Source organism: Triturus cristatus, chromosome 8 (assembly GCF_964204655.1).
Source record: "Triturus cristatus chromosome 8, aTriCri1.1, whole genome shotgun sequence".
NCBI lineage: Eukaryota > Metazoa > Chordata > Amphibia > Caudata > Salamandridae > Triturus > Triturus cristatus.
In genome coordinates this window covers 301593742-301619308 of record NC_140591.1, presented here as the reverse complement: position 1 = coordinate 301619308, position 25567 = coordinate 301593742, and the positions used below count along the sequence as shown (strand labels likewise).

Below are 25567 nucleotides of genomic sequence, written 5' to 3'. Positions count from 1 at the left end.
CAGGCAGACAATTCCGGCCAAAACGCTCGTCCGCTCACCAGCGAGACAGTCCCAGCCAGGAGCTCGAATCCAGGCTGAGCAGGATCCCTGTGCTTTCCTGAGCCAAGCTTCTCAGGGCCCGGCCCAACGTTAGACCACCGGGCTGCTAGCCTCCCTCGTAGGCCCACCAGTTGCCAGAGCCTGTTTCCGATGACGGCCGGCTCTACCATTGAGGCAATTTCTTGTGTGTGAGTGCTTCCCAGGGCCCGGCATTGCCAGCGATGATTGGGGGCTGTTGCAGGGCAGTCAAGTAACGGTAAGCTGCTGGCCCGGTGGCAGGAATGGAGAGACAAAGAAAGACGTCCTATCCGTCCGCCATCTTGGCCACACTAGTAAAAAAACAAGGTGATGGATGAAATGCTTGAATTAATCTCAGCCAGTGGTAATCGCTTGGGCCGCATCCCCATCTATTGTTTTTTTGCCCACTATGCCACCTCAGTTTGGACCCAGCCATATGCAAATCAGCCTTGCCCTGCTCCTCATGGAAACAGTCCAGCCCGAACAGCCAGGCCAGGTCCTCCCTAAACAGGAACACAAGCAACCTAGGACCGGTTTCGCCTTAGTTAGGGCTTTTCAGCCAGGTGCAGCTTGGTTCCAGAGGCACAGCGAGCCCAGGACCCACATCTGAGCATATCCGGTGCACTTACGGCGTCAAATGCTAAAACAACAAGGTGATGGATGGAATACTTGAATTAATCTCGACAACTGGAGATCTCTCGAGCTGCATCCCCTTCCATAGCCCACTAGTGAAATTTAATTTACAGGCCCTGAGCACATGTAGAGCACTTTACTTGGGACTTTTGGTAAATTAAATATGTCAATTGTGGATAAGTAATCAAACTGTTTGGGGAAGTGAGCACAAGCACTTTACAGGTTAGCTGTGGTAAAGTGTGCAGAGTCCTAAGGCCAACAAAAACGAGATTAGAAAAATTATAGGTAAGCAGGCAAAAAGTTGGCAAAAGACCACCTTAAGGCTGACAGGTCTAACACGTGTTCTCCCCAGCTGAAAGTGGGGAGAACTACCCAGCCTCTTAGGAGTTCTCATCACTAAGGCAGAAGAACCTGAAGAGACCATCAGCAATGGTGTGGTCTGCCCCAGGTCTGTGTTCCACCGTAAAGTGCATTCCCTGTAGGGAGATGGACCACCTTAAGTCCTAAGGACAGCAAACCTGAAACCAGCAAAATTAGAGGCAAGCAGATACAATCTTTGGGGTAAGACCACTCTAAAGCTGACAAGTCTAACAGCATGCTTATCTGTTATGGTGCCTCAGGATGTGGTCATTGGGCGGGTAACCCTGCGGGGTATCATTTGATTAATAATAACAACTTCATCAATCAGTTTGCCTTAGAGACGAAGGGAAAGGAAGTTGATGAAGCCACCAGTATTAATAAGATAGAGAGTGGGTGTACCATTAAGGCTTCATTGGACATCTACTGGAATTAGTGTACACAGAGCATTTGGCTTTTCATGGATTGTATTGTTTTTGGGAGCGGGGGCAGCTGTAGGGAAAGAGGGGAAATAAAACTAGGATTTTTGTGTTGCTCATGTTGCACGTGGGGACTTTTTGAACAATCCCTCCTCCAGTGACTAATTAACCACAGCTAAAACAGGATACGTTCTCTGGTAGGATAAACCAATACTCTTCTCTCCATTCACTACTCTTTCTGCCAGCTTGCTGTAGTACGGGTGGTGTTACCCCAAAACCGGTCCCACAAAGCCAAGCCAGGTCCAGAGAAGACCTGGCTTGGCTGTTCAAGCTGCACTGTTTCCTTGAGGCACTGGGTCAAGAATGATTTGCATGTGGCTGGGTCTGAACTGGGATGGCAAAGTGAGCTAAAGAACGATTATTGATTCAACCCAGATCTGTGACATGGAGGTGAGTGTCTGAGAAGTTTCAGCTCTCTGTCCATCATCTCCCTGTGTTTGCTTTGTTCGCCCTAAGGTAGCAGTGTGTGCCTAGACGTGGGTCTCTTGCTCACTTTGCCACTGGATTCAAGCTAGCCTGGCTGATGAGGGGTGTTACCCCGAAACCGGTACCACAATGCTTGTTTCCGGTCCAGGGAAGACCTGGCTTGGCAGTCCGGGCTGGACTGTTCCCATGAGTCACAGTGTCAAGATTTGAATATGGCTGGGTCTGAACTGGGGTGGCGAAGTGAGCTAAAGAACGATGATGGATTCAACCCAGATCTGTGACTGGGGGTGAGTGTCTGAAAAGTTTCAGCGCTACGTTCTTCATCTCTTTGTGTTTCCATTGTTTTAAAGGTGACAATAATGAGTTACTCCTCTAAAAGTGAACTGTAACAAGTGACTCGAGTAAAAGAAGTTTGTGGGACAAGTCAACCCACAAAGCATATTTGATCCTCAACTGTTGTACATTAACAGTTATTCAAAGTCTAAGAGAGTGATGTTTGAAAAATGTATTTTCGGTGATTTAATGTTGTTTAGTTACACTACTATAGCACAATACAACTGGCAAAGGTTCATGCCAATCCTATTCAGGAGCTTGTCCTTTGTGGTTCAAAGCACGTAGAGGGAGAAAGTTGCAACACATTACCAATGCCTGAATGTAGAAGATGGGTTAGCAATCTGGAGAATGAGTCTCTGGAGGGAGTCTGGCGATATATCTAACTTCCAGACAAACGGCGATTGCATGCTGCTCCCTCACGGTTCAGTCAGATGTCCACCTACCTATTCGCAGCCCCTTTTCATGCCCAGATGACAGCACCAGTGACGTCGTCACCTTATCCTCCTCTCTCCCCTAACTTACCTTTCGGGTATTTAGGGAATATCTTGATCTACATCTGAGTCCTCATTGGGTGCAGTATTGGAGCTGGAACCCATATATTTCCTGCAGGTCTGCAGAAAAATACAGCAAGTTAGTGGTTGCAAAGTTCTGTGCAGTGACCATCATAGGTAAAATTGAAGTGAAGCGCCAGTCCATTGTTAAAGGTAATCTCAGGTTGGAGAGGTACTGATCACATCCCAATAGATGGCTGTAAATCGAGGTCTTTTCTGGTCAGCTTCTCCTTTTACCCTGTAACTTGTTGTGCCCTACTCATTGAGCGATCACTCGCTGCGCTTACTGAACCTCCCCTCACTCCTCCTAAAAGTGCTCCGTCACCTGCACTGTCCCACTTGCGTGAGTACCAATTTGTTCACCATCTCCTTTCACTGGATGAGGCAGGTGGAAACTATCTAGGCAGTCATCTCAGCTATCCTAGTTAATGTCCTTGGTAACCTAGTTAAAAAGTAAGGGGAGGTGATGCAGTTGGGGTCATGCTCTTAATTCTCGCCTTCATGTGGCTAATCCAGTATTGAGCTTTTCCTGGATATGTTTGAGGTTTCTAACCTGGGATTCTTGATGAAGCTTGTTGTCTTCCTCCTGAGGAATGCCTGCCATTGGCCAGATGAAATATTAATTTATACTTTGATAATTTGTTTCAGATTGTTTTTTCCATATTGATGGTATCTTCCAGAGGAAAATATTTGTTCCAATCCTTACTGCTTTTAGTTCAACCCGTCAAATACCTGAAGATGCTTTCGCTGTACTGGTGATACATAAAAAGGGTAGGAGTCCCCTAATCTGGATTCATTAAGATTTTAGGGTCTATGGCTCTTTATTCCTTGTCGTTTGTCCTCGATTGTACCAGAAAAAAGGATTAGATTACATTTCAACTAATGGCAGTTCATACTGTGGAGAGATGGATGGGGGGTGCAAAATAACACCTATTGAGTCACTAGTCCGCTCCGGCAAACTTGCTTTTGAGAACATGAGCCAGCTTACTGTTGTGTCCTGCGAGACACGTTCTAGTGTCTCGACAGTCAGAGTTAGTAGCCACTCCCCCATGGTAGTGGGCACACTTGCACCCCCACATGCATCCCTCACAGGCGTCACGAGTGACGTGAGCCTGTTAATAAAAGGGCCCGGTACACGTGCTCATGGTTTAGTTATCGCACCATAGTACGGAGTGTCTGTGTCCATCCTTCTTGGTACCATGTGGGCCTGAGGCTCAACACTACACTTACGTCTTATCGAGCTGCTGCGAATCCAATATCATGGCACCAGGATTGTTGAAGAACTCTGTTGTATTCTGTCTTTGGGATGAGTCTATATTTGTATTTATTAAAAATCTGTGATTGGAGAAAAATTGGCAAGTCTCTCTCAGGCAGCTGTCAATGAGAGGAGCACGGTGAGACAAGAAACAAGCATTTGCAATGCAATAGGTCTCGCATTTACGCGAGTTTGAGCTATTGACATTGCAAATAACAATGCCTTTTATTTATTTTTTGGTTTTAAAAACATAAATAAAAGGCATTGTCATTTACAATGGCAATACATTAAACTTGTGTAAATGCGAGACCTATTGCATTGCAAATGCTTGTTGAAGCATGTCATCCACCTAACATGCACACACAAGCACTACTTACTAAAACAACTTACTACTTACCCTTTCAAATACACTCCCATCTTTCTATCCCTATTCTAAAGTATACAAACACACAAGAAATCAAGAGCACGAACCTAACACAAATAATGCACTACTAATTATACTACTACTTGTTATAAAACTCTAATCTTGGGTTATGGTCTACCGTGCTACTTGCCGCAAACTGCTTCAACGCCTCGCAAGGGGTAGTAAGCGATTTATAAATACAATTTACAGTGTCAGTGCACCTTCGTGAAATGTCTTCACTTGTGCACTGAAGATTGTAGGATGTTGACACGTGGGAAGCTTAAGCAGACTGAACACCGGCAGGGCCCGGACACACTGGATGTATATGTTATGCAATTCAAGTAGTATGGCTTCCGCGGGCTGGTACTTAGGAACTGTCATTCAACACCAGTAATGAATGAACCTGTGAGAATAGGGCAGGTTAAGGGGGACCTGTTCTAATACAGTTACACACAGTGGACTGCCTTGCATAAGCAACAAAGAGCCTAAGTCAACCACAGCATGCTCAAGACATTTTAATTTTGGTCCAATGACAGTCCATGCATAATCAACCGTACAGCAGCGAGTATTACATACGCCTTTACAAAATAGCACTCGCACATATTTGAAAGGCTTCAATACTTTTGATAAGCAGAAGTAATAATAGAATAAAGGCCAAGCTCAACATGAGAAAAATTCAAAGCCAACGACCACTGCTCTGTGGGGAAACACTGCAAACTCATCAAAACATACACATGACCTGGAACTTGGCGGACGCCAACATTACAGGAATGTAACACGATCTAGATTTGAGATGACCAAAATAAAACATCAGACGCCAGAGAAAGGGGTCGCCCAAAAGTGTTAGATTACGACTTTTGCGTGCAGTACAATTAAAACAAAAGACTGTTAACCAAAACAAGGTATATTTGCCAGGTTTCATGGATAAATCAGGAGAAGAGAATCGAGTATCCCTGCGTGACCAACTAGTAAAAAAATAGACCAACACACACACACACACCTTACAGCATTGAGTGACACGTGAGCAAAAACACTCTACAGATGGGAGAACGATGCTGTTGATAATTAAGAATGGTACAGTGTTTTATACCGCACCTACCCTGTTTCTAAGCGCTTTGTGTAACATTTGAAAATGACACCCTTGTTTGGAGCAATTTGGCTCAACAGGCATTCGTTCGCAAATGGCGCCTTGCACTGCATTCTGTTCCACTGACGAGTCCACCAACATTGCTCAGTCATGACAAAAAGAGCGAAGACAATGAACAACCCAACAAAATGAGTAAAACAAAAGCGGACAAGGAGCCTGCATAATGCATCCGTTCTACCGTGGGCAGGAAGGAGCGAAAAGTATTTTCTGAATAGGCGCGAGACAGCTCAAATAATGCAGCCGCGAAAGTGAAAGAAAACAAGCACGCGAGTGGTGCGTGCATGCGCGCGCAGGCTGGTGAGTGGTGTGCCAGATGGTGCCTCTGCTCGTCATTGTGCGTGTAACTGCACGCTCTATGCCAGCCAAAAACGTGTGGTCGAACTTTTAAAAGCCCACACACTAAATGTCTCGCCACCGCATGCGCTGGCTCAGGCGAGACCTAAAAAGCGCGTATTTATAGTAAAAGTTCAGGATGTTTATCCAAGAATTGATGGTCATATTAAATTGCAAAACATGTTGCTTACACACAATCTTTTACTCGCCATTACATTAAAAGTATTTCCCATGTTTGTGTTACTGAATTGGGGCACCAAACACACGCTGAAGGGGGTTGTGTGTTTTTCAGCACAGGGACTTCCACTACAACCGGTGTCTGGGAGGGTATAGAATACAAAGAATGTTTTCTGCATTACGCACATTCGAAGTCTTTGATTCTGAATGGTACCTATGCTACTTGATTAGAACACATTTGAAGTCGCCTCTCTTCACAAGCCTGCAAGATGCTTTGCATGTTAAAAGCTCGCTGCTGATTTGTGGTCTTGCCCTCGGATTATGAGATCATACTAGGCCATTGAATTGATAACATTTCGACTTTTGCAAAAAATGTGCGCCTTGACAAAATGCAGGATGGTTCTGCAAAGCCTCTAACCCCGCAGTTTTGTCATGACTTGGTAAAACTTCTATCTACTTTTTTATTTATAACTTATTTTCAGTGCTTCCCACAATGCAACAATTTCCTGTAGTTTTTTGTTCTTCGCTGAGCACTTTTTGTGCGGTTTGTGCACTTTACTATGACCCACAACAAAAGTGCTCACAGAAAGTGACTAATGTCCACTAATTTCAAATTACTGGAAATTGCCTGATATTAAAAAGGCGAAGCCTCCTGTACATTAATGTCAGCAAGAAAGCTCAGGGGGTTTAAGTATTTGAATGAACGATCAAGGTGGAAAATAAAGGTCACAAATGGAAAACCCATGGGTATAGGGCTTGTCAAACTTTAATTGGTTCAAAGCTGATACAGTAGGTGCCATTTAATTTGATTAACATGGCATGGTTTTGTGAGGATTTAAATGCTGGCTACTTTCATTTGTCTGTGACGTGCAAATAAAGAACTTAAATCCCTGCCAGGTCAGCTCAGCACTGGATAATTGTTGCATCTATTAGTCTCTGCACATAGAAAGAATAAAACATATTTTATGCGTGATCTGGTCAAGTAGCAATTTTCTAATAATGGCATGAGATTCTTCTATTCTGTCTACCCCTTTGTTGAGTTTGTTTTCCCCCCAGTTGTTCTTCTACAATAATTGATACACACCATTTAACTCTCACCACAGTCCTTTAATTCGTACTGCTTGTTTCAGACACACACTGCTGTCACGCCTAAGGATTCTGTTCAGAAACCACACAGCCGCGGTGTTCTTCGCTGATCTGTAATAGGAAAGGAAGAACAGGTGAAAGGGCTTTGTTTGCTTAACATATCTATTTCACCCTCGCCAGGGTGTGATAGTTTGAAGACCTGGCAATACATGTCCTAAGTGCCAAGAAAAGTGTTGTTGGCAAAAATCCTCTTTAAGCCACTCTCAAAAACGTAAGAACTCCCAAAAATATTTTTGCTTGTCTAAAACTGCATGACGAATGATTATGTAGCACATTTCGTAGAAAGAGGCAACTTTTCACATTTGTTTACAACCAAAACCTGTACTGGAAGAGAGTGGTGGAGGTGGGGGCTTGTGCTGCACACAGGCTGCCAGGTGCTCTCATGGCCCATCTGGTGATCCTGCATTGTGAGGTGTTCTCCCTACTTAAGGAGGTCGGTGTGTCATGCTGGCTTTGTGCCCATTTTAAAAGAGGGCATGCCCCTCATAATCTAAAGTGGTCTGACTGCATCTACATATTAGTAAAACTGTCTGATATCTTCATGTCATAATATTTAAATGCATTGGGCATCTTTAATGCAGGGAACCTTCAGTAAGTTGTGCCATGTTGAGCCAGCCAAACTGCAACTGGCCCACCAGCAGCAACATAGAATAAGCATAGTTGGTGTCCTTTAGGGAAGACATAGGGAAATATATATTAAATCAATAGAACTCTATTGAAATACATGGACACTTTACCGCTCATTGGAATGTAACTACTTTAGAAGTGGAATTACACAACTGCTGACCAATTAAATACCCGTATAGAGGAGATTGACAGGGACAGAGCGTGAATCTCCTCCTCTCAGTATTGCTTTTAAAGATTTTTTTGGGAGTACATGAGTTTGGGGAGGTGGTGTATGGAGGTTACAATGTAGCTTTCTAAAAAGCACACAATCATCCTTAATAAATCAGTGTCTCGCTAGTGCTTTTACTTTTCAAAGACAAAGTACTGTAATATACACACATTCTAAACAACATACAAATAGAAATGTAAATTATGACAACCAGACTTCTCTATCCCCTCCTGAGCTAGAGATGTGTATGAAAGTTACTTGGTGTTAAACAAGGTAAAGCCCCTTCCTAGGCCCGTATTACAGAAAGTGCCCCGGGGACGCAACAGGCGTTTGTGCCCGCTGTGCGTGCCCCCGTGGAGTATTACAGAAGGGGCTGCAGACACTTGTGCGGGCCCTTCTGTAATAACGATAGCGCTGGCGCGCATAAAGCGCCAGCGCTATCTGCAGGTGGCATTCCCTCATTTGCATGGGGGTGTGCCCCATGCAACTGGGGGAATCCCTTTGCCTCTTTGCCCGTGCTGTATTACAGACATGAGTGCAGAGACAAAGAAGCCCTCAGGAAGCGCACTGACAGTGTGCCACCTAAAAGGTGATGGCAGCCCTCTGGCGGGGAAAGGAGTCCCATGGTCCCCCTCAGACATCCCCTTGCAGGCGGGTGCAAGCACTGACTACACCTGCCTGCAAGGGGATCTCTAAACCCCTTTAAAAGTGCAGATGGGTTGCCGCCTGCACTGTGAAAACACGAAACAGATGTAAAGCAGCTGTTCTGTTTTTCACCTGAATGTGCAAGGCAGCGCAGTTACATCTATATAAATAGCATTTATATAGTGCTTACTACCCCTGAGGAGGCGTTATAATAATTTAAATATCTCTATTTTTTCTTGTAAAACACTATGGGTAGAAGAAGTTTACGCTGACAAAAGGCAACATTGTTTTATGTGTAGCTTACCAAAGTGTGAATCTTCTGCCTAAATCAGGAGGGTTTCCCTGTATACTCGAAATGTGCTCTAATGTACTCTTGATGAACCTGTTAAACATATGTTTGCGGGCTTAAGACCTGATGTCACTTCTTATGATGCCACTTCCTGTGATGTCACGCGCTGTGATGTCACACGTCGTAATGTCACTTTCATACTAATTAACTAGGTTAGGCCCCCCGCTTATTTTTTAGGTCTCGCATAGGCAGCGAACGCGCTGCCTCTACGAGGCATCAAGTAATCAATATTAGTAGTGAAACTCCACCAATTGCATTTCTATTTATGTTTCCGCTTGCCATTGGTTAAATCTGGCATTGCTCTTCTTATCTCACTCATTGTTGGCTGGTGGTTTGATACGTCACTTCCGTTTTCTTCTGTTTAGTCCGGAAGCAGCAGCGCCTAAGTACTGTTTTCGTCCGCTTTTGTGTTTTATGTATGTTGAAGAATAACTTTCCTTTACGGTTTTTGCAGCCCAGCATGCAGAGTTGCAGCCTAACATACTTATTTGCTTACATAATGAGCATGGCGCTCGTCACGAGCGCCACACTGTTAATTATACATCTAATTATAAAATAACATTCATCATACATCTACATTGGTTCTTTGGCACACAGGAAGCTGTAATCTCGAGCACAGAAGAACGAGACAGTGTAAGGGTGGGAAAAGCACCCAACAGTCAGTTATGATGCTGCTTTATTTTAACACGCACAATGGTTGGCTATGATTAATTTTTTTATTATCTTCCAATGGGTTTTCTTCCTTCAGACAGTATGCGTGTAGACACGGACTACAGAAGTCCGTACTGACAGCAGAGCTGTGCATGTGTGTAGTCGTCCCAGAGAACGTGTGCAGGTTTTGTTTGCCTCTCATCTGATGCTTCTATAAGGTAGCACTTGCTGCAGACAGGTAAGGCATCTGCAGCCGTTGTACCAGATAAGTGCTCACTGGTGTTATTTTTTCAGATTGAATAACTGAGATCGATGTGAGATGGGTGCGCATGCTGCGATTAATTAAACATAAGCTGAGTCGGACAACCCGTTTAGAAAAATACAGCATCTGAAACAGGCACTTTGGGAAATTCCTTCTCAACATGTTCGCATATTTTCACCAATTGCTTAATAGAAGATGAATATATCGTAAAGCAATTTGAACGTAACTACGCAAAAATAATGAGCAACTCCAATAACCAAATATTTATAGCAGGCCTGGTTTCAGGATTTGTTTCTTTACCTGAGATGTTTAGCGCCAAGAGAAAGATGAAATGCTCATTTCAATTTAGATACAAGAAGAGACTTTCTCCATTTCTAACTAGGGTTGTGTACCTTTTAAATCCTAAGCGTGTGGTGATATTTTTCTGGTTAAATGTGGCACTATTCCATGTCGTTACGATTTTAAATGCACTGCTTTTTTATGATTACACCAGCTTTTGGTGTATTACAGTATGGGCAAACCACTCCCATGAGGCTTTCAACACAATTGCACTATAAAAGCTTAAACACAATTCATGTAATTTGACAGTCCCTACTACTAGTCACCTTGGGCTGGGGTACACAAGTACAGTCTACTCCAACACTATTCATAAAAAGTCACTAAAAGCAAAAGAGCTCATTTGAAATAATATTGGTAGTGCCGTATCAGAATTCTAAAATAAAAATAAACATGCAATATTACCTTGCTATTTGCGTGTAAAGCCCCTCTGCAAGCATTTGTTGTCTGATTAATGCCAAGACCAAATGTGTTTTCTTTATTTTAGATTGTCTAAAGCACTTCTGCTTAGAAGCCATGAACTAGTTAGCTTTCTGTTGATTAAAACTTGCCTTTAGATACAGGGGCCAGTTACTCGCTCACAGACTTCTGTAACTACACCTGAAACAGCCTTGTGCTGTGTGTCTATCAAACATGCACGTTTTGTGATTTAATATGATTTAATACCTACGGACTATGTCATGAAAATACATCAATAGGGTATTTTGTTTTATTTTGTTTTCAGTTCTTTTGTGAAATGGTATTCCAGTGTGTTTTACTTCATCAAGAAGGGACACCTAGCGGCAAAGTGTCTCCTTTGCAGCTTTCACAAGGGACATCTATCAGTGGATTAGTGCCATTGCAGTATTACTTTACATGCAAGTTTTGTGATTTAATATGATTTAATACCTACGGGCTATGTCATGAAAATACATCAATAGGGTATTTTGTTTTATTTTGTTTTCAGTTCTTTTGTGAATTGGTATTCCTGTGTGTTTTACTTCATCAAAAAGGGACATCTAGTGGCTTTCCTCTCCACCCTCTCTCATCTTTTCCCCTCTAGATCTTTCTCATCACCTACCACTAACCACCCTCTCTCTATAACTCTACCTTGCTGTAAGTCTCATTCACTCATTCTTTCTCTCTTCACTCTACCTCTCACTTATGTATGGAAATAACTGTTTCTCTATATGCCATCTCTCTTTCGCTTTCTATCACTTTCACAACATGCACTCTCTCTCACATAACTAACAAAAAATCCATTACAGCACCAATAGCTCTAACTCTAAAACAATGCGAGACCTATTGCATTGCAAATGCTTGTTTAGGACTTGTGCCCTGTTTTTAGGTTCACTTGCATCGCTGAGCGCTCACTCAATAGTTGCTACTCACGAATATGCTTACAGGAGTCCTTTGTCTGTTTTTTGCACATTTGTATGTAAAACTGTTTGTGGTTTCTCGGTCCCGGTGGAACGTGAGTGGTAAGAAAGGTGCAGTGAGGTCTATCTTACGTGGCTGTTTTCTCTTTTGACCAGTAAACAGATGGATGAGTTGAACAAATCCGGCATGCTTCGAGGGTCACTGAGTCCAGAGAAGCAGATGTCTCTGATCACTGGCTGCAGTGATTTAAAGTCGGCATTAGATGGCGCCGTCTTCATTCAGGTAAATTAATTCCCATTAAAAGAAAGACGCTCTACCGATACATTCGAGTTCACTGTATTCAACAGGTTCCGCAGGCTGAAAGCTGAATGGGAATGCACATGACATGTTTATCCAGTTATCTGCTGGTACATTGTGTTTCTACACCAGTGCTAGGTGGCTGGCTACCTGTCTGTCCTGCATTTCAAAGCATTTCACAACCCGCATCGTTCACCGAAGGGGCGAAGGTCGCACGGATTAAAACGCGTTTAAGACTCTTTTGTTGTATTACACAATGTTTGGCACAATCAAACTACAATTCTCAAGCTCTATCAAATCGAGCATTTCAGTACCCTGAAAAAATAATTCCCTCATACGATAGTGCTCTACCATATAATTTTGTTACTAAGAAAAAATCGTTCTTTACCGATCTTTTTAATATATTTGATTTCTTATAAATATAAAATTGTGTTTGTTTTGGGAAATATACTTAATGCAGGTAATATACGAAAGAAATTTATTGAATTAATATTGTTTCCGTTTAAAGTATTATAGTATAATAAATGAGAGAGTATATTGGATATATTTTCAATAGGTATTTAATGTTGTTTTTTAATTAACTTTCGCTCAGTATATAGGAAGCATGAACGTATATCATCATTTATCGATGTAACTTCACAGCAGAAAAAGCATCGTGAATATATCGTTAGTACCACGAGACACAGAAACAAGCAGCACATAAGCAAACTTGATGTACATAGGAAAATACGGCTCTAATCTCGGAGTTTTACAGAGGGGAGCATCCTACCACCCCCCCCCCCCCCCGATCTCATTCCTCGCTCTCCTCTAGGTACCTGCGCCCATTGACCCTGACTCTCTCCCATTTCTCGGTGCAGCCCCAGCTCTGATAAACCATCTGTTCAGTGCTTTGGCACCAATCAACCTCTACCTCCCAATCTGTAACCCGCGGCGTCTCCTCCGCCCCCCCCGCCCGGACCCGGACTATGTGTCTCTTGTGATCCCAGAGGCTAGTTTAAGCCATATTCTCTGGTAATTAGGCCACTCTGGTTACACACAGGATTTGCCTCCTGGCAGATGACGGTATGTCCAGTCCAGCGACCCTCGCCATGATAGGTACCACCCCAGTAATTCCAATTCTTTAGCTTCTGAGGTGCTTAGGACACAATGCATCAACTCCACATCCTACTGAGGTTGGCAGCCAGTGGGTCCATCCGGTGATAATGCTTGTGGGGAGAGTAATTACATAAACTTAGAATAGTAGTGAAAAGGGAAATAAATATGGTTAATAAAAAAACATTCATGCACACATGCATATTAAAACTTAAAAACTAACAATCGAGTTGAAAAATGTTCCACGATGATTCTGTCATGTATTACATGGAACAATAAGCATTGGCATAGCCAATTGGTCTTGTATTTGCAAGCCTGTAATTGATTTTTTTTTTGGTTGCATTAATCATTAAAATATTAAAGATAACAAAAAGTTAAAATGCCCCACTCTAAAAGTGATGTACATATGATTGCAAAAAAGAAAAAAAGAACCCATTGCAATAATTTAAAAACATTCAAAGAAATAAAATCAGAAATTGGGCTACTAGCCACTAGCCCTGGCACTGAAAGTAACTACATTTTAAGCAGATATGTGCACAAGGAAAATGCCATCACTCACAGTAAAGAGAGCAAGAAGTGGGTCAACCCCCTGCTGTATGCTGTAGTGTGATGAGGCAAACTATGAGTATCACACTTGAACGAACCAAGGGATCAGTCACCACATCAATATATAAAAGACAGGTCTATTGACTCTGTCAAGAGATGACCACATCAGTGACGTCCTCTTGATTGACACTGCAGCATTATATGAAGGCAAGCCTATTATATTTGTGAAGGCGTGACCACATCATTATACAAGACAAACCTATGAGCTTGTCGAAGGCTTACCACGTTAATATAAAAGCAAGCCTAGTGGGTCTGTCAAGGGGTCACCACATTGTTATATGAAGACAATCCTATTGTCTTTGTCAAAGGGTGACACATCAATATACAAGGCAAGTCTGCTGGCTCGGCCAAGGGGTGACACATCAGTATACATGGCAAGCCTATTGGCTTTTTCAAGGGGTCACCACATAATTATATAAAGGCAAACCTATTGGCTTCGTCAAGTGGTGACCACATCATTATATGAAGACAGAAATTGGCTTTGTCAAGGGGTGACCACATTAATATACAAAACAAACCTATTGGCTTGTCAAAGGCTTAAAATGTAGTTAAAATGTAGAGTCTTTCTTTTACACTCCTCAGGTCACATAATGCAAACCAACTACAAGAGGGCTCTGCAATCCTCAGCTAAAGAACCAACACTATAGCTTCAGGAGTGATTAGAAACACCATCAACTTTTCCTGGTCTCACGTTGTATACACCTCAGGAAATCTAGGATTACTTTTTTTTTTAAAACCTATTTTATTGAGTTTTTACAGTACCACCTGGGCAATCGCTCGACATATACCATTGGAGAGTAGGTTAAGGACAAATTACCAAGTATTGAAATATCATTGGGTACATTTTGTAAACATAAGAAAAGTAAAAACCAAAACGTTGTGCAGACATTTCCAACCCACCCACACTGGCGAGCATTTTTAGAAACAAACACATGTCCAGAGAGAGAAAACACCATATAAGATTACTTTTAATAAATGATTTCTGAGGGACTGCTGCTCTCCCTGCAGCCTCCACAACACTTTTATAACACAGTGCTGCCTCTGCCCAGGTTGAAGCACCAGAAAGCAGGAAAAACACGCAAATTAGCCCACATAATTAGCATTATGGGGTGAGCCTGGCTGGGAGCATTGAATAATAAATGAGCTCCTCGAGTAATGAGAAAGCTTGAATTTTTTGATGTCTGCCCTTCAGTCCAGATAGCTATAATTTAAACCTTAATTTCTCAAAAATTGAGGAACAGATTTACACCAAATCACAAAGCACACTTTCTTTAAAAAGATCTAGCCTTCTGCTAAATTTGGCGTAATTCTTTTCAGCAGTTTGGGCTGTAGCATTGGTAAAATGTACTATGAATATTGCATGGGGAAATTGGGTTTTGGGACGACCACCGTCTCCCTTTTTCCCAGCCCCTGTGTAACGGATCACCCCGAAACTTTCCAGGAAGGAGCTGAGGTGGCTGAACATTTTTCTGGGAAAGTTTTGGGAAGATTGTTCCAAAGGCGCCAAAGCTATTAGCAAAACAATAATAATTTTCCTTTGGTAACTAGGTTCTAACGACTGACGCTGTGTGCATGTGTGTGTTTGTATGTATATATATGTGTGTATATATATGTGTGTGTGTGTATAAATCTCTCATATATATATATATATACATACATATATACACACACATACATATATGCCGGGCCTAACAGGATTTGAACCGAAATCGACCTTTAACCCTATAATGTTGCACGATAACATTGACACTTACAATGAATTGGTTACTACCGAGTTGAAGAAACTACATATTTCTACTACACGGGCGCAATGCAGTAAACAAAACAACTGGTATGGCAGCCTCATGAAAAAATTACAGGACAATAATAACCTGATCATCTGCCAATCAGACAAGGGAGGTAACATTGTTCTGTGGCCTAAGAAAATGTACATGAACGAGGCTTTCCAACACCTTAATGACCGCCAGTGTTATAGGCGAGCAAATTGGGAAATAGTAAAAACAGCATGGAATGGTTTCAATAGCAAATTACTCTCATGGAAAAGTGCCGGATTACTGAGCAATGACGAGTTCAAATTTCTTAAAACCAATCATCCGGTAATTCCTGCCTTTTACTTAATCCCCAAGATTCATAAAAACTCTGATAACCCTCCTGGTAGGCCGATAATCTCAGCCAGAAACAGCATGTTGGAGAATACTTCCCGCTACATTGATTTCTTTTTACAGGAACATGTCAAAAGGTTACCATCATACTTACAAGATACGGGGGACTTCCTGAGAAAGATCAAGACTGTTGAGTGGCAGGAGAACTATTTATTGGTTACCCTTGATGTCACCGCTCTTTATACCAGCATACATCACATGGATGGAAATAGAGCAATGGAACACTTTTTACGAACCAAACCGATGTACATGTTACAACATAACAAAATGCTGCTTGACATGGTGAGGACTTGTCTGAATAATAATAATTTTTTATTTCAGAACCAGATATTCCAACAATTGAGAGGAGTAGCGATGGGGGCCTGCTTCTCCCCCAGTTACGCATGTTTGCACATGGGACTGTGGGAGGAGCAGGTCCTTAGAGTGAAATTTGACAATATCATGAATGATCACATTATAGCTTGGTATCGCTACATTGACGATCTTTTTCTGATTTGGAAGGGATCTGAAAAAACAGCCAGCTCCTTCATCAAAGAGTTAAATGTAAACAATCTCAACTTAGAGTTTACATCACGTGTCAGCAGCACTTCTGTTGATTTTTTGGATGTAGAAGTGTATATACACAATGGGCGAATACGCACTAGACTGCATCGGAAGTTAACAGCAGGGAATACAGTTCTGCATGCCTCCAGCCACCATCCCGAACATCTGATACGCAGCATCCCATATGGGGAGATGCTGCGTATCAGACGTATCTGTAGCACTGATGAAGATTGCAGTAAGGCCAAACATGAAAGTAAGCTTAGGTTTCTGGACAGGGGATACCAGACCAAGTTGTTGGACAGTGCCATTAAAAGAGCTAATAACATCTCCCATGAGGATGCTTTGTGTATTAGTAAAAGTCCCAATGCTCAACCTATAAAACACATTGATATCTCGGATTCTCCGAGACCGATTACAACTTTCAGCCGACAGCACAACAAACTGCGGATGATCCTCAATAAGCATTGGGGAGTCATTCAGGGTGACATGGTCATCGGGGAGACCCTCCCTAAGGCCCCGGTGTTAACCTTTCGCAGGGCACGCTCAATGAGCGATATGCTGGTCAGCAGCAGTCCGGAAATCAGATCCAATGGTTCTTGGCTCCAATCTTCTAAGGGGTTCATCAAATGTGCCTCTTGCAAGGCTTGTAAATATGGTAGAAATAAAACTTCATACAAAACCCCTTTTAATGATGTTCCGGTGACTATCTCTAAAAAGTTAACCTGCAAAACTGACTTTGCCGTCTATGTGCTGGAGTGCACGTGTGGCCTGCAATATGTGGGGAGTACCAAGTTGCAGGTACACAAACGTGTACTCCAGCACATGAGAGCCATAAGTAACCAGGATGTTAATTACCCCGTGGCCAGACACTTTAAAGAGACGCACAATAGCTGTCTGGACCATCTATGTTATTATGTGGTGGATGCAGTTTTTCCACTCCGCCGGGGTGGTGACCGCGAATCCTTACTGAGAAGACTCGAGACCAAATACATCATTGAATTTGATTCTAAAACCCCTAATGGTCTCAATTCAAGCGAGGATTTTTATACTTGGCTCTGACTGTCCCACTTTACTTATTAATCTTTTAGATTGTAGCCTGTCAATGGACAATACTGAACCTAATATGGAATTCCATCTGTTTGTCCTTGACGTACTGGACCTTTCTGATAGGGTACCGGATTGATCCAGTTGGCAATTACTCTGTGAGACTCTATGACGCACTTTTAAATATTTCCCAGTAACCAAACATGGTGTGATAACGCCATCAGATTGGTAATATATGTCCTCTCTATTTCTTACTCTTGCTTTCTCACTTTCCTTTAATTTATGGTATTTATACTTGTTAGAACGTGATATAGGTGGGCACTTTAGGATAAATTACTAGAGCAGCGTAGATTTGTGTCACTTGTCCAGACATAATCCATTTCTCTGTGATGTAATACACTAGTTTCTCAATAGATTGGCAGTGTAATATCCAGGGTTTTTGACAGGCATAAGGGTGATTAAGAGGATTTTTTCCTAGAGTTCCCTTAAAGGCTTATAGAATCACTCTTTTAGAGGAAATAGCAGATGTTCAAGGCATCAATGGGATTGTGCCAGTTGGCATTTATCCAATGACCGTTGTTCTGACATGATCCATACCATTTCAGTACACCTTGTTGTTTGGGTCAAGTATGTTTTTAATATTTCAATATTTTGACAATGTCCTTTAAATTGGCTTATGATAATATCTGAGTTCCAGAGGGGGCTAAACTGACAGATAATGTAATCTTATATTATGCGAAGATTATTTGCACTTTTGCGGAATTTGCACATATAATATGTTTACATTCTTTTATTATTAATCAATGCTTATTGTTGAGGTATTACTAAAATATTGACTCGAGATTGCACATTTAACATACTTTAGTACCCACTCGGGTTCTGAACCATTTGTACTGTATTTTGTAAAGCTGCTACATTTGCTCCTAATTTGCACACTTGCGTAAATTGCCCACTGGGGTTTCGATACATTTTGTACTGTATTGTGGTAAGCTGCTATATTTGCTTTAAATTTGCACATCTGCGTAATTTGCACATTTCAATAACACTATGTTGGGATACCGATTGCCTTCAACAGTTAGGGGGCTTTAATTGTACTTTTTTACCTCTTACCAAAACCAATAATCGTGTTAACTTTATTATGGTTTATTTAAATCACCGCCTGTGTCCTGTCAAAATGAATTTAGAGTGAAGTCATGTATATTTTCATGATATGCAGCGTTGCTATGTAAATACTTTTTCTGTGTCTATTGACCCGCCGATCACGTGATAAATCACTGTGTTTGTTTCACTTTAAAAACCAATAGCTTTTCACTATAGCTTAATGTGATCAAGGCCTTCCTGAGGCCGAAACGCGTCATGGCGGTGTGTGGGATTCCTATGGAATAAAGAACACTTTGCACTAAAAGACTGGGTCCGTTTTCGTCCTTCCTGATCAGCTGGATGTATGAGGCGGAGTTCTTTTGAGATGTGGGTGTGTGTGTATGTATATATATATATATATATATATATATATATATATCCGTACGTCAAGTTTACCTTGCTTCGAAGACGCCACACACGTGGAAGTTCAACCCTTTATTGATGTGGGCAGAAGTGATACCTTGCTTGTTACAGCTGGAAAAGCGCCATACGCGTTTCGGGCGTGCTGCCCTTAATCATTGGCATGCAGGTAAAGTCCCGACTGTCTTTGCTGCATTTAAACATTTCTCGGGCCCGCCCTGATGGACATGCGCCCCAATGCCTTGTGGGTATTGCAGTTCAATTCGTGAACCCCAGTGGGTGCAGACAGTACTTTCTTGCATAAAAATTTTTCTGTATCCAAGTGGTTATTCTGCTGTGCAAACAGGTAGGTACACTGCAAATATCAATCCCGCAGCAACGGACTTCCACGTCCCTCTGGCACCCAGCATGACAGGCGCCGAAGGACCGCACTTGCAGTGGGGCATCCTCACGACGAGGCTTCGCCGCAATTCATCTCCGTACGTCAAGTTTACCTTGCTTCGAAGACGCCACACACGTGGAAGTTCAACCCTTTATTGATGTGGGCAGAAGTGATACCTTGCTTGTTACAGCTGGAAAAGCGCCATACGCGTTTCGGGCGTGCTGCCCTTAATCATTGGCATGCAGGTAAAGTCCCGACTGTCTTTGCTGCATTTAAACATTTCTCGGGCCCGCCCCGATGGACATGCGCCCCAATGCCTTGTGGGTATTGCAGTTCAATTCGTGAACCCCAGTGGGTGCAGACAGTACTTTCTTGCATAAAAATTTTTCTGTATCCAAGTGGTTATTCTGCTGTGCAAACAGGTAGGTACACTGCAAATATCAATCCCACAGCAACGGACTTCCACGTCCCTCTGGCACCCAGCATGACAGGCGCCGAAGGACCGCACTTGCAGTGGGGCATCCTCACGACGAGCCTTCGCCGCAATTCATCTCCGTACGTCAAGTTTACCTTGCTTCGAAGACGCCACACACGTGGAAGTTCAACCCTTTATTGATGTGGGCAGAAGTGATACCTTGCTTGTTACAGCTGGAAAAGCGCCATACGCGTTTCGGGCGTGCTGCCCTTAATCATTGGCATGCAGGTAAAGTCCCGACTGTCTTTGCTGCATTTAAACATTTCTCGGGCCCGCCCTGATGGACATGCGCCCCAATGCCTTGTGGGTATTGCAGTTCAATTCGTGAACCCCAGTGGGTGCAGACAGTACTTTCTTGCATAAAAATTTTTCTGTATCCAAGTGGTTATTCTGCTGTGCAAACAGGTAGGTACACTGCAAATATCAATCCCGCAGCAACGGACTTCCACGTCCCTCTGGCACCCAGCATGACAGGCGCCGAAGGACCGCACTTGCAGTGGGGCATCCTCACGACGAGGCTTCGCCGCGATTCATCTCCGTACGTCAAGTTTACCTTGCTTCGAAGACGCCACACACGTGGAAGTTCAACCCTTTATTGATGTGGGCAGAAGTGATACCTTGCTTGTTACAGCTGGAAAAGCGCCATACGCGTTTCGGGCGTGCTGCCCTTAATCATTGGCATGCAGGTAAAGTCCCGACTGTCTTTGCTGCATTTAAACATTTCTCGGGCCCGCCCTGATGGACATGCGCCCCAATGCCTTGTGGGTATTGCAGTTCAATTCGTGAACCCCAGTGGGTGCAGACAGTACTTTCTTGCATAAAAATTTTTCTGTATCCAAGTGGTTATTCTGCTGTGCAAACAGGTAGGTACACTGCAAATATCAATCCCGCAGCAACGGACTTCCACGTCCCTCTGGCACCCAGCATGACAGGCGACGAAGGACCGCACTTGCAGTGGGGCATCCTCACGACGAGGCTTCGCCGCAATTCATCTCCGTACGTCAAGTTTACCTTGCTTCGAAGACGCCACACACGTGGAAGTTCAACCCTTTATTGATGTGGGCAGAAGTGATACCTTGCTTGTTACAGCTGGAAAAGCGCCAATTAAAGGGTTGAACTTCCACGTGTGTGGCGTCTTCGAAGCAAGGTAAACTTGATGTACGGAGATGAATTGCGGCGAAGCCTCGTCGTGAGGATGCCCCACTGCAAGTGCGGTCCTTCGGCGCCTGTCATGCTGGGTGCCAGAGGGACGTGGAAGTCCGTTGCTGCGGGATTGATATTTGCAGTGTACCTACCTGTTTGCACAGCAGAATAACCACTTGGATACAGAAAAAATTTTATGCAAGAAAGTACTGTCTGCACCCACTGGGGTTCACGAATTGAACTGCAATACCCACAAGGCATTGGGGCGCATGTCCATCAGGGCGGGCCCGAGAAATGTTTAAATGCAGCAAAGACAGTCGGGACTTTACCTGCATGCCAATGATTAAGGGCAGCACGCCCGAAACGCGTATGGCGCTTTTCCAGCTGTAACAAGCAAGGTATCACTTCTGCCCACATCAATAAAGGGTTGAACTTCCACGTGTGTGGCGTCTTCGAAGCAAGGTAAACTTGATGTACGGATATATATATATATATATATATATATATATATATATATATATATATATATTCACTTAAAAAACCATAGGTTTCACACAAGTTATAGTTAGCTGTACATTTCACTCGTAAAAAACCAATGAAATTCCACGTTATAGTTAGATCAGGTAACTATAACTTGCGCCCCCGCAATGCCCTGGTGATGACGTCACATATTACATCACTTATGACATGGTCAGTGACATCACTCATGACATCAATGATGACATCTGAAATGACACATTGTGCATTGCGGTCGCGCAAGTTATAGTTACCTGATCTAACTATAACGTGGAATTTCATTGGTTTTTTACGAGTGAAATGTACAGCTAACTATAACTTGTGTGAAACCTATGGTTTTTTAAGTTAATTTGCAAGGTTTTTTAAATGCTAATTCCTAACTATAACGTGTGTGAAACCTATGGTTTTTTCAGTGAATTTGTATGGTTTTTTAAATACTAAGTTATGTATTTATTTTTAATTTTTGCGCGCACGGTGCGCTTCGCATATATATATATATATATATATATATATATATATATATATATATATATATATATATATTTTCCTGTGTTGAACCCCCAAAGAGTGTCCACCAAATTTCAGAGGGTCACAGAAAGGCAGCACACCAACAAGCGAATCCAAGTCATTGCTGAGGTTTGCTCAATTCATTTTTATTTTCTTCTTTTCTTTAGTTGTAAAAAGCAAAGTGCATCAGGTGCAAAAAGAACGACCTACGCGTTTCGGCCAAGGGCCTTCGTCCGGGTCACGTAATAAGCGGTGAAGGGTGTTTAAGAAGGGGTTGGTTGGACCCGCACCCAATTATCCACACACCCAAATTGGTTTAAAAGAGAAAGGTGCAAAAAACAGGGATAGTAACAAACGTAATTGTACATTCAAGGCATTCTTGAAATACGACATAAATGCAAAAAAAAAATTTTTATAAACATGTAAAGTACTTAGTTACCATTGCATTACGTGTCAAATATATAAATGCTTTTCATTACAACGTAAAATACGACATAAATGCAAAAAGAGTACAAACATGTAAAGTACTTCATTACCATTGCATTGTGTGTCAAGTGTATAGATGCTTTTCATTACAACGTAAAACAGGAAGGAGGGGATGGAAAGAGGAGAAGGCAGCACAAGATGTTAAAGACTGCAGACATTGTATGTGTGTAGATATTCGGACTAAGGATGTTTGTTGATTGAAATATAGTATATGTGTAAAAGGCACTCAATTGCATCAGTTGTAACTTTAAGACTGATGTATTCATTTGATGGTTCAGCCAGATATAGAAATATGATTTAGCAAAATTTGAGGTATCACACAGGTCTTATAATGAGTATTATATTTCATATTTTATATTTAATATTATAAACTTTATCAGGGTCAGATTTTGGTAAAGTACCAATACCTAACAATAAATCATTTGGTGATATTTCCATACAAGAGATCATAAGAGGTGGATCTCATTTTTAAAAATACCTATATTCTAATAAGGAAGGGTGCCACAAGTTTACAAAAAATCCAAGGTGTGCTACACAAATTCTAATGTTGGTGGTAATGGTTGTGCTCATGCTTTATCTCCTCAAAAGATTAGTAGGGATATGGAATGATATTGAATAGGTGATTGAATTTTCTAACATATAGAACGTATAGTTTCTTAATTACATCATCATGAATTTCATGTCCATTGATTGAAAAAAGTTTATCATAAGAAATTGTGTAATTCAGCATCTCCATTGAGACCCCATGGTTGTTCAGTTCCTTTAAGAATGATCCATTTGGATTCCGCTTGTCTCAGGAGACGATCACGATCCCCCCCTCTGATGTTTTGAGGGATGTGTTCGACTCCGTAGTATTTCAAATTGGCAAAATTACCATCATGTACATTCCAAATATGTTTTGAGATAGCATAAGAGAAGTCTTTGTTCTTAGTAGCTCTCAAATATTGTAGAATTCTCAGTTTTAGTTTGTTAACAGTACTGCCGATATATTCTTTTCCACACTCACATTTCAGAACATAGACCACATGTGTGGTTTCACAAGTGATCCTCTCTTTGATGATCTTATATTCGCCGGTCAAGATGTTGATTTTTTGTGTGTTCACACCATGACGGCAAGCTTTGCATTTTGAACACTTGAAGAAGCCCTTTGCAGTTAGCCATTGTATTTTACTTCCACCTTTTTCACACCTTTGGTGGTGGCTTTGAACTAGAATGTCATTCAAAGAAGCGCCTTTTTTGTATGTGATGTTCAAATGGTCTGTTGTTATTTCTTTAAGATCATCATCTTTTCTCAAAACTTTCCAATGGCTTTGAAGTTTATTTCTGATGATGTTACTTGATAAGTTGAATTTGGTGATGTACCTTATTTTGTTAGTATCCAAGTTTTCACTCTGTTCAGAAACAGTTCTTTTGGGTACTAGTATGGTCTCTCTTTTTTGTTGCAAAACTCTTAGTTTAGCATTGTCCAGCACCACTGTTGGATATCCCCTGATTAGAAATCTCTCATACATTTCTTCTAGTTGAAGAACAAAAATTCTCTTTCTTCCGGGCAGTTTCTCCGTGCTCTTAGGAATTCTCCGTAGGGAAGGCTCCATTTTAAACATTTAGGGTGTGCACTGTTTGCTGATAGGATGCTGTTACAAGAAGTCGATTTGCGAAAGAGTGTAGTGCAAATTTTTTTGTTTTCAGTGTAGACATGAATATCCAGATAATCAATCATGATTTTGCTCATATAGTAGGTAAATTGAAATTGAAAAGGATTGTTATTAAGACCCTTGAGGAAGATGTTCAAGTCCTCTGTGTTGCCTTCCCAAATTAGGAACAGGTCGTCTATATAGCGAACCCAAAGTATTATGTGCTCGAACATGCCTTTGTTTCTTTCGGACCAGATTTGGTCTGCCTCCCACATGCCCATGGTGAGATTTGCATACGTTGGTGCAAAAGAGGTCCCCATGGCTGTGCCTTGGCTTTGTTTGTAATACTTTTTGTCGAAGATGAATACATTGTTCGTGAGGCAGAAGTGCAACATTTCTATTAGCATGTTGGTTTGTTGTAGCACATTGAGTGACCTCGTTCGAAGGAAGGATTCACAGGATTTAATGCCATCTGTGTGCCGAATTGAGGTGTACAATGATACAACATCAATCGTTATCATGATGTATTCCTCCTTCTAGGGTATATTCGAAATCCTATTCAGAAAATCCATTGAGTCTCTGATATATGAAGGTAAGCCTAGTACAAATGGAAATAGGAAGATGTCCAGGAATCTCGAGGTGTTTTCCAGTAACGAGCCACACGAGCTGACAATCGGACAACCAGGGGGATTGTCTAGGCTTTTATGTACTTTTGGTAGTACATAAATTGTGGGCATTATAGGGTGTTTAATTAGTAGATAACTAAGTTCATCTTCGTCAAGTAGACCTGCTTGGTGCCAATTTTGAAGTGTTTGATGATACATTTTGGTAATCAATGGCATTGGATTTTCTTTGAGTCTTTCGTAGTTTGATGGATCGTTAAGTTGACGTTTGACTTCTGAGTATATATATGTAAATGTAATCTCAAACCAAATAATCGGCCAGGGAGAAAGTCCTGTTGGAGCTCACCCTCTTCTATGGAATATCAAAGTCAGTCAGTCACAGCCCCATAAAAAGACACAATAGATGATTGCAGTTTAGACTGAATGCTTTACACCTGCACTTTATTCACCACTGTAATTACAGTGCGACAAACGCCGGTGAACTCCCATTCTTAATATGAGATGTTCACCTGCAAAGTATAACTTGACAGAGTCTTCAGGTGGTCGAATGCCCTTTGTTCTAAGATCTGGCCACAATAAACAGAGTTCAGGGAGAATAACGGGGTAGCCACAGAATTAATGACTAATGTATTAACTTGAACACGCATTTGGCAACAACAGCAGTAAACAAGCAATGGCAAAGCCAATGGGCATAGCTTTCTCTGTTTGGGGAAGTGTCTGGTAACTGTTGAAGCCTTTGTGTGTTGCCACCCATCCTAGAAACCAAATCCCACAATAACATATCATATTGTGCTTAAACAATATGAAAGCTGACAGCAGGGTG

The 25567-nt window shown here is 42.0% G+C and overlaps 1 protein-coding gene across 1 annotated transcript in view; it reads left to right on the top strand.

Annotated features, from left to right (window-relative positions):
• CRYL1 (crystallin lambda 1) overlaps positions 1 to 25567 on the top strand; it is a 640631-nt gene that overhangs the window by 121511 nt on the left and 493553 nt on the right. The window contains exon 3 of the mRNA XM_085621561.1: positions 11890 to 12016. Coding sequence (XP_085477687.1) covers positions 11890 to 12016 — 127 coding nt within the window. The remainder of the gene's footprint in view (positions 1 to 11889; positions 12017 to 25567) is intronic.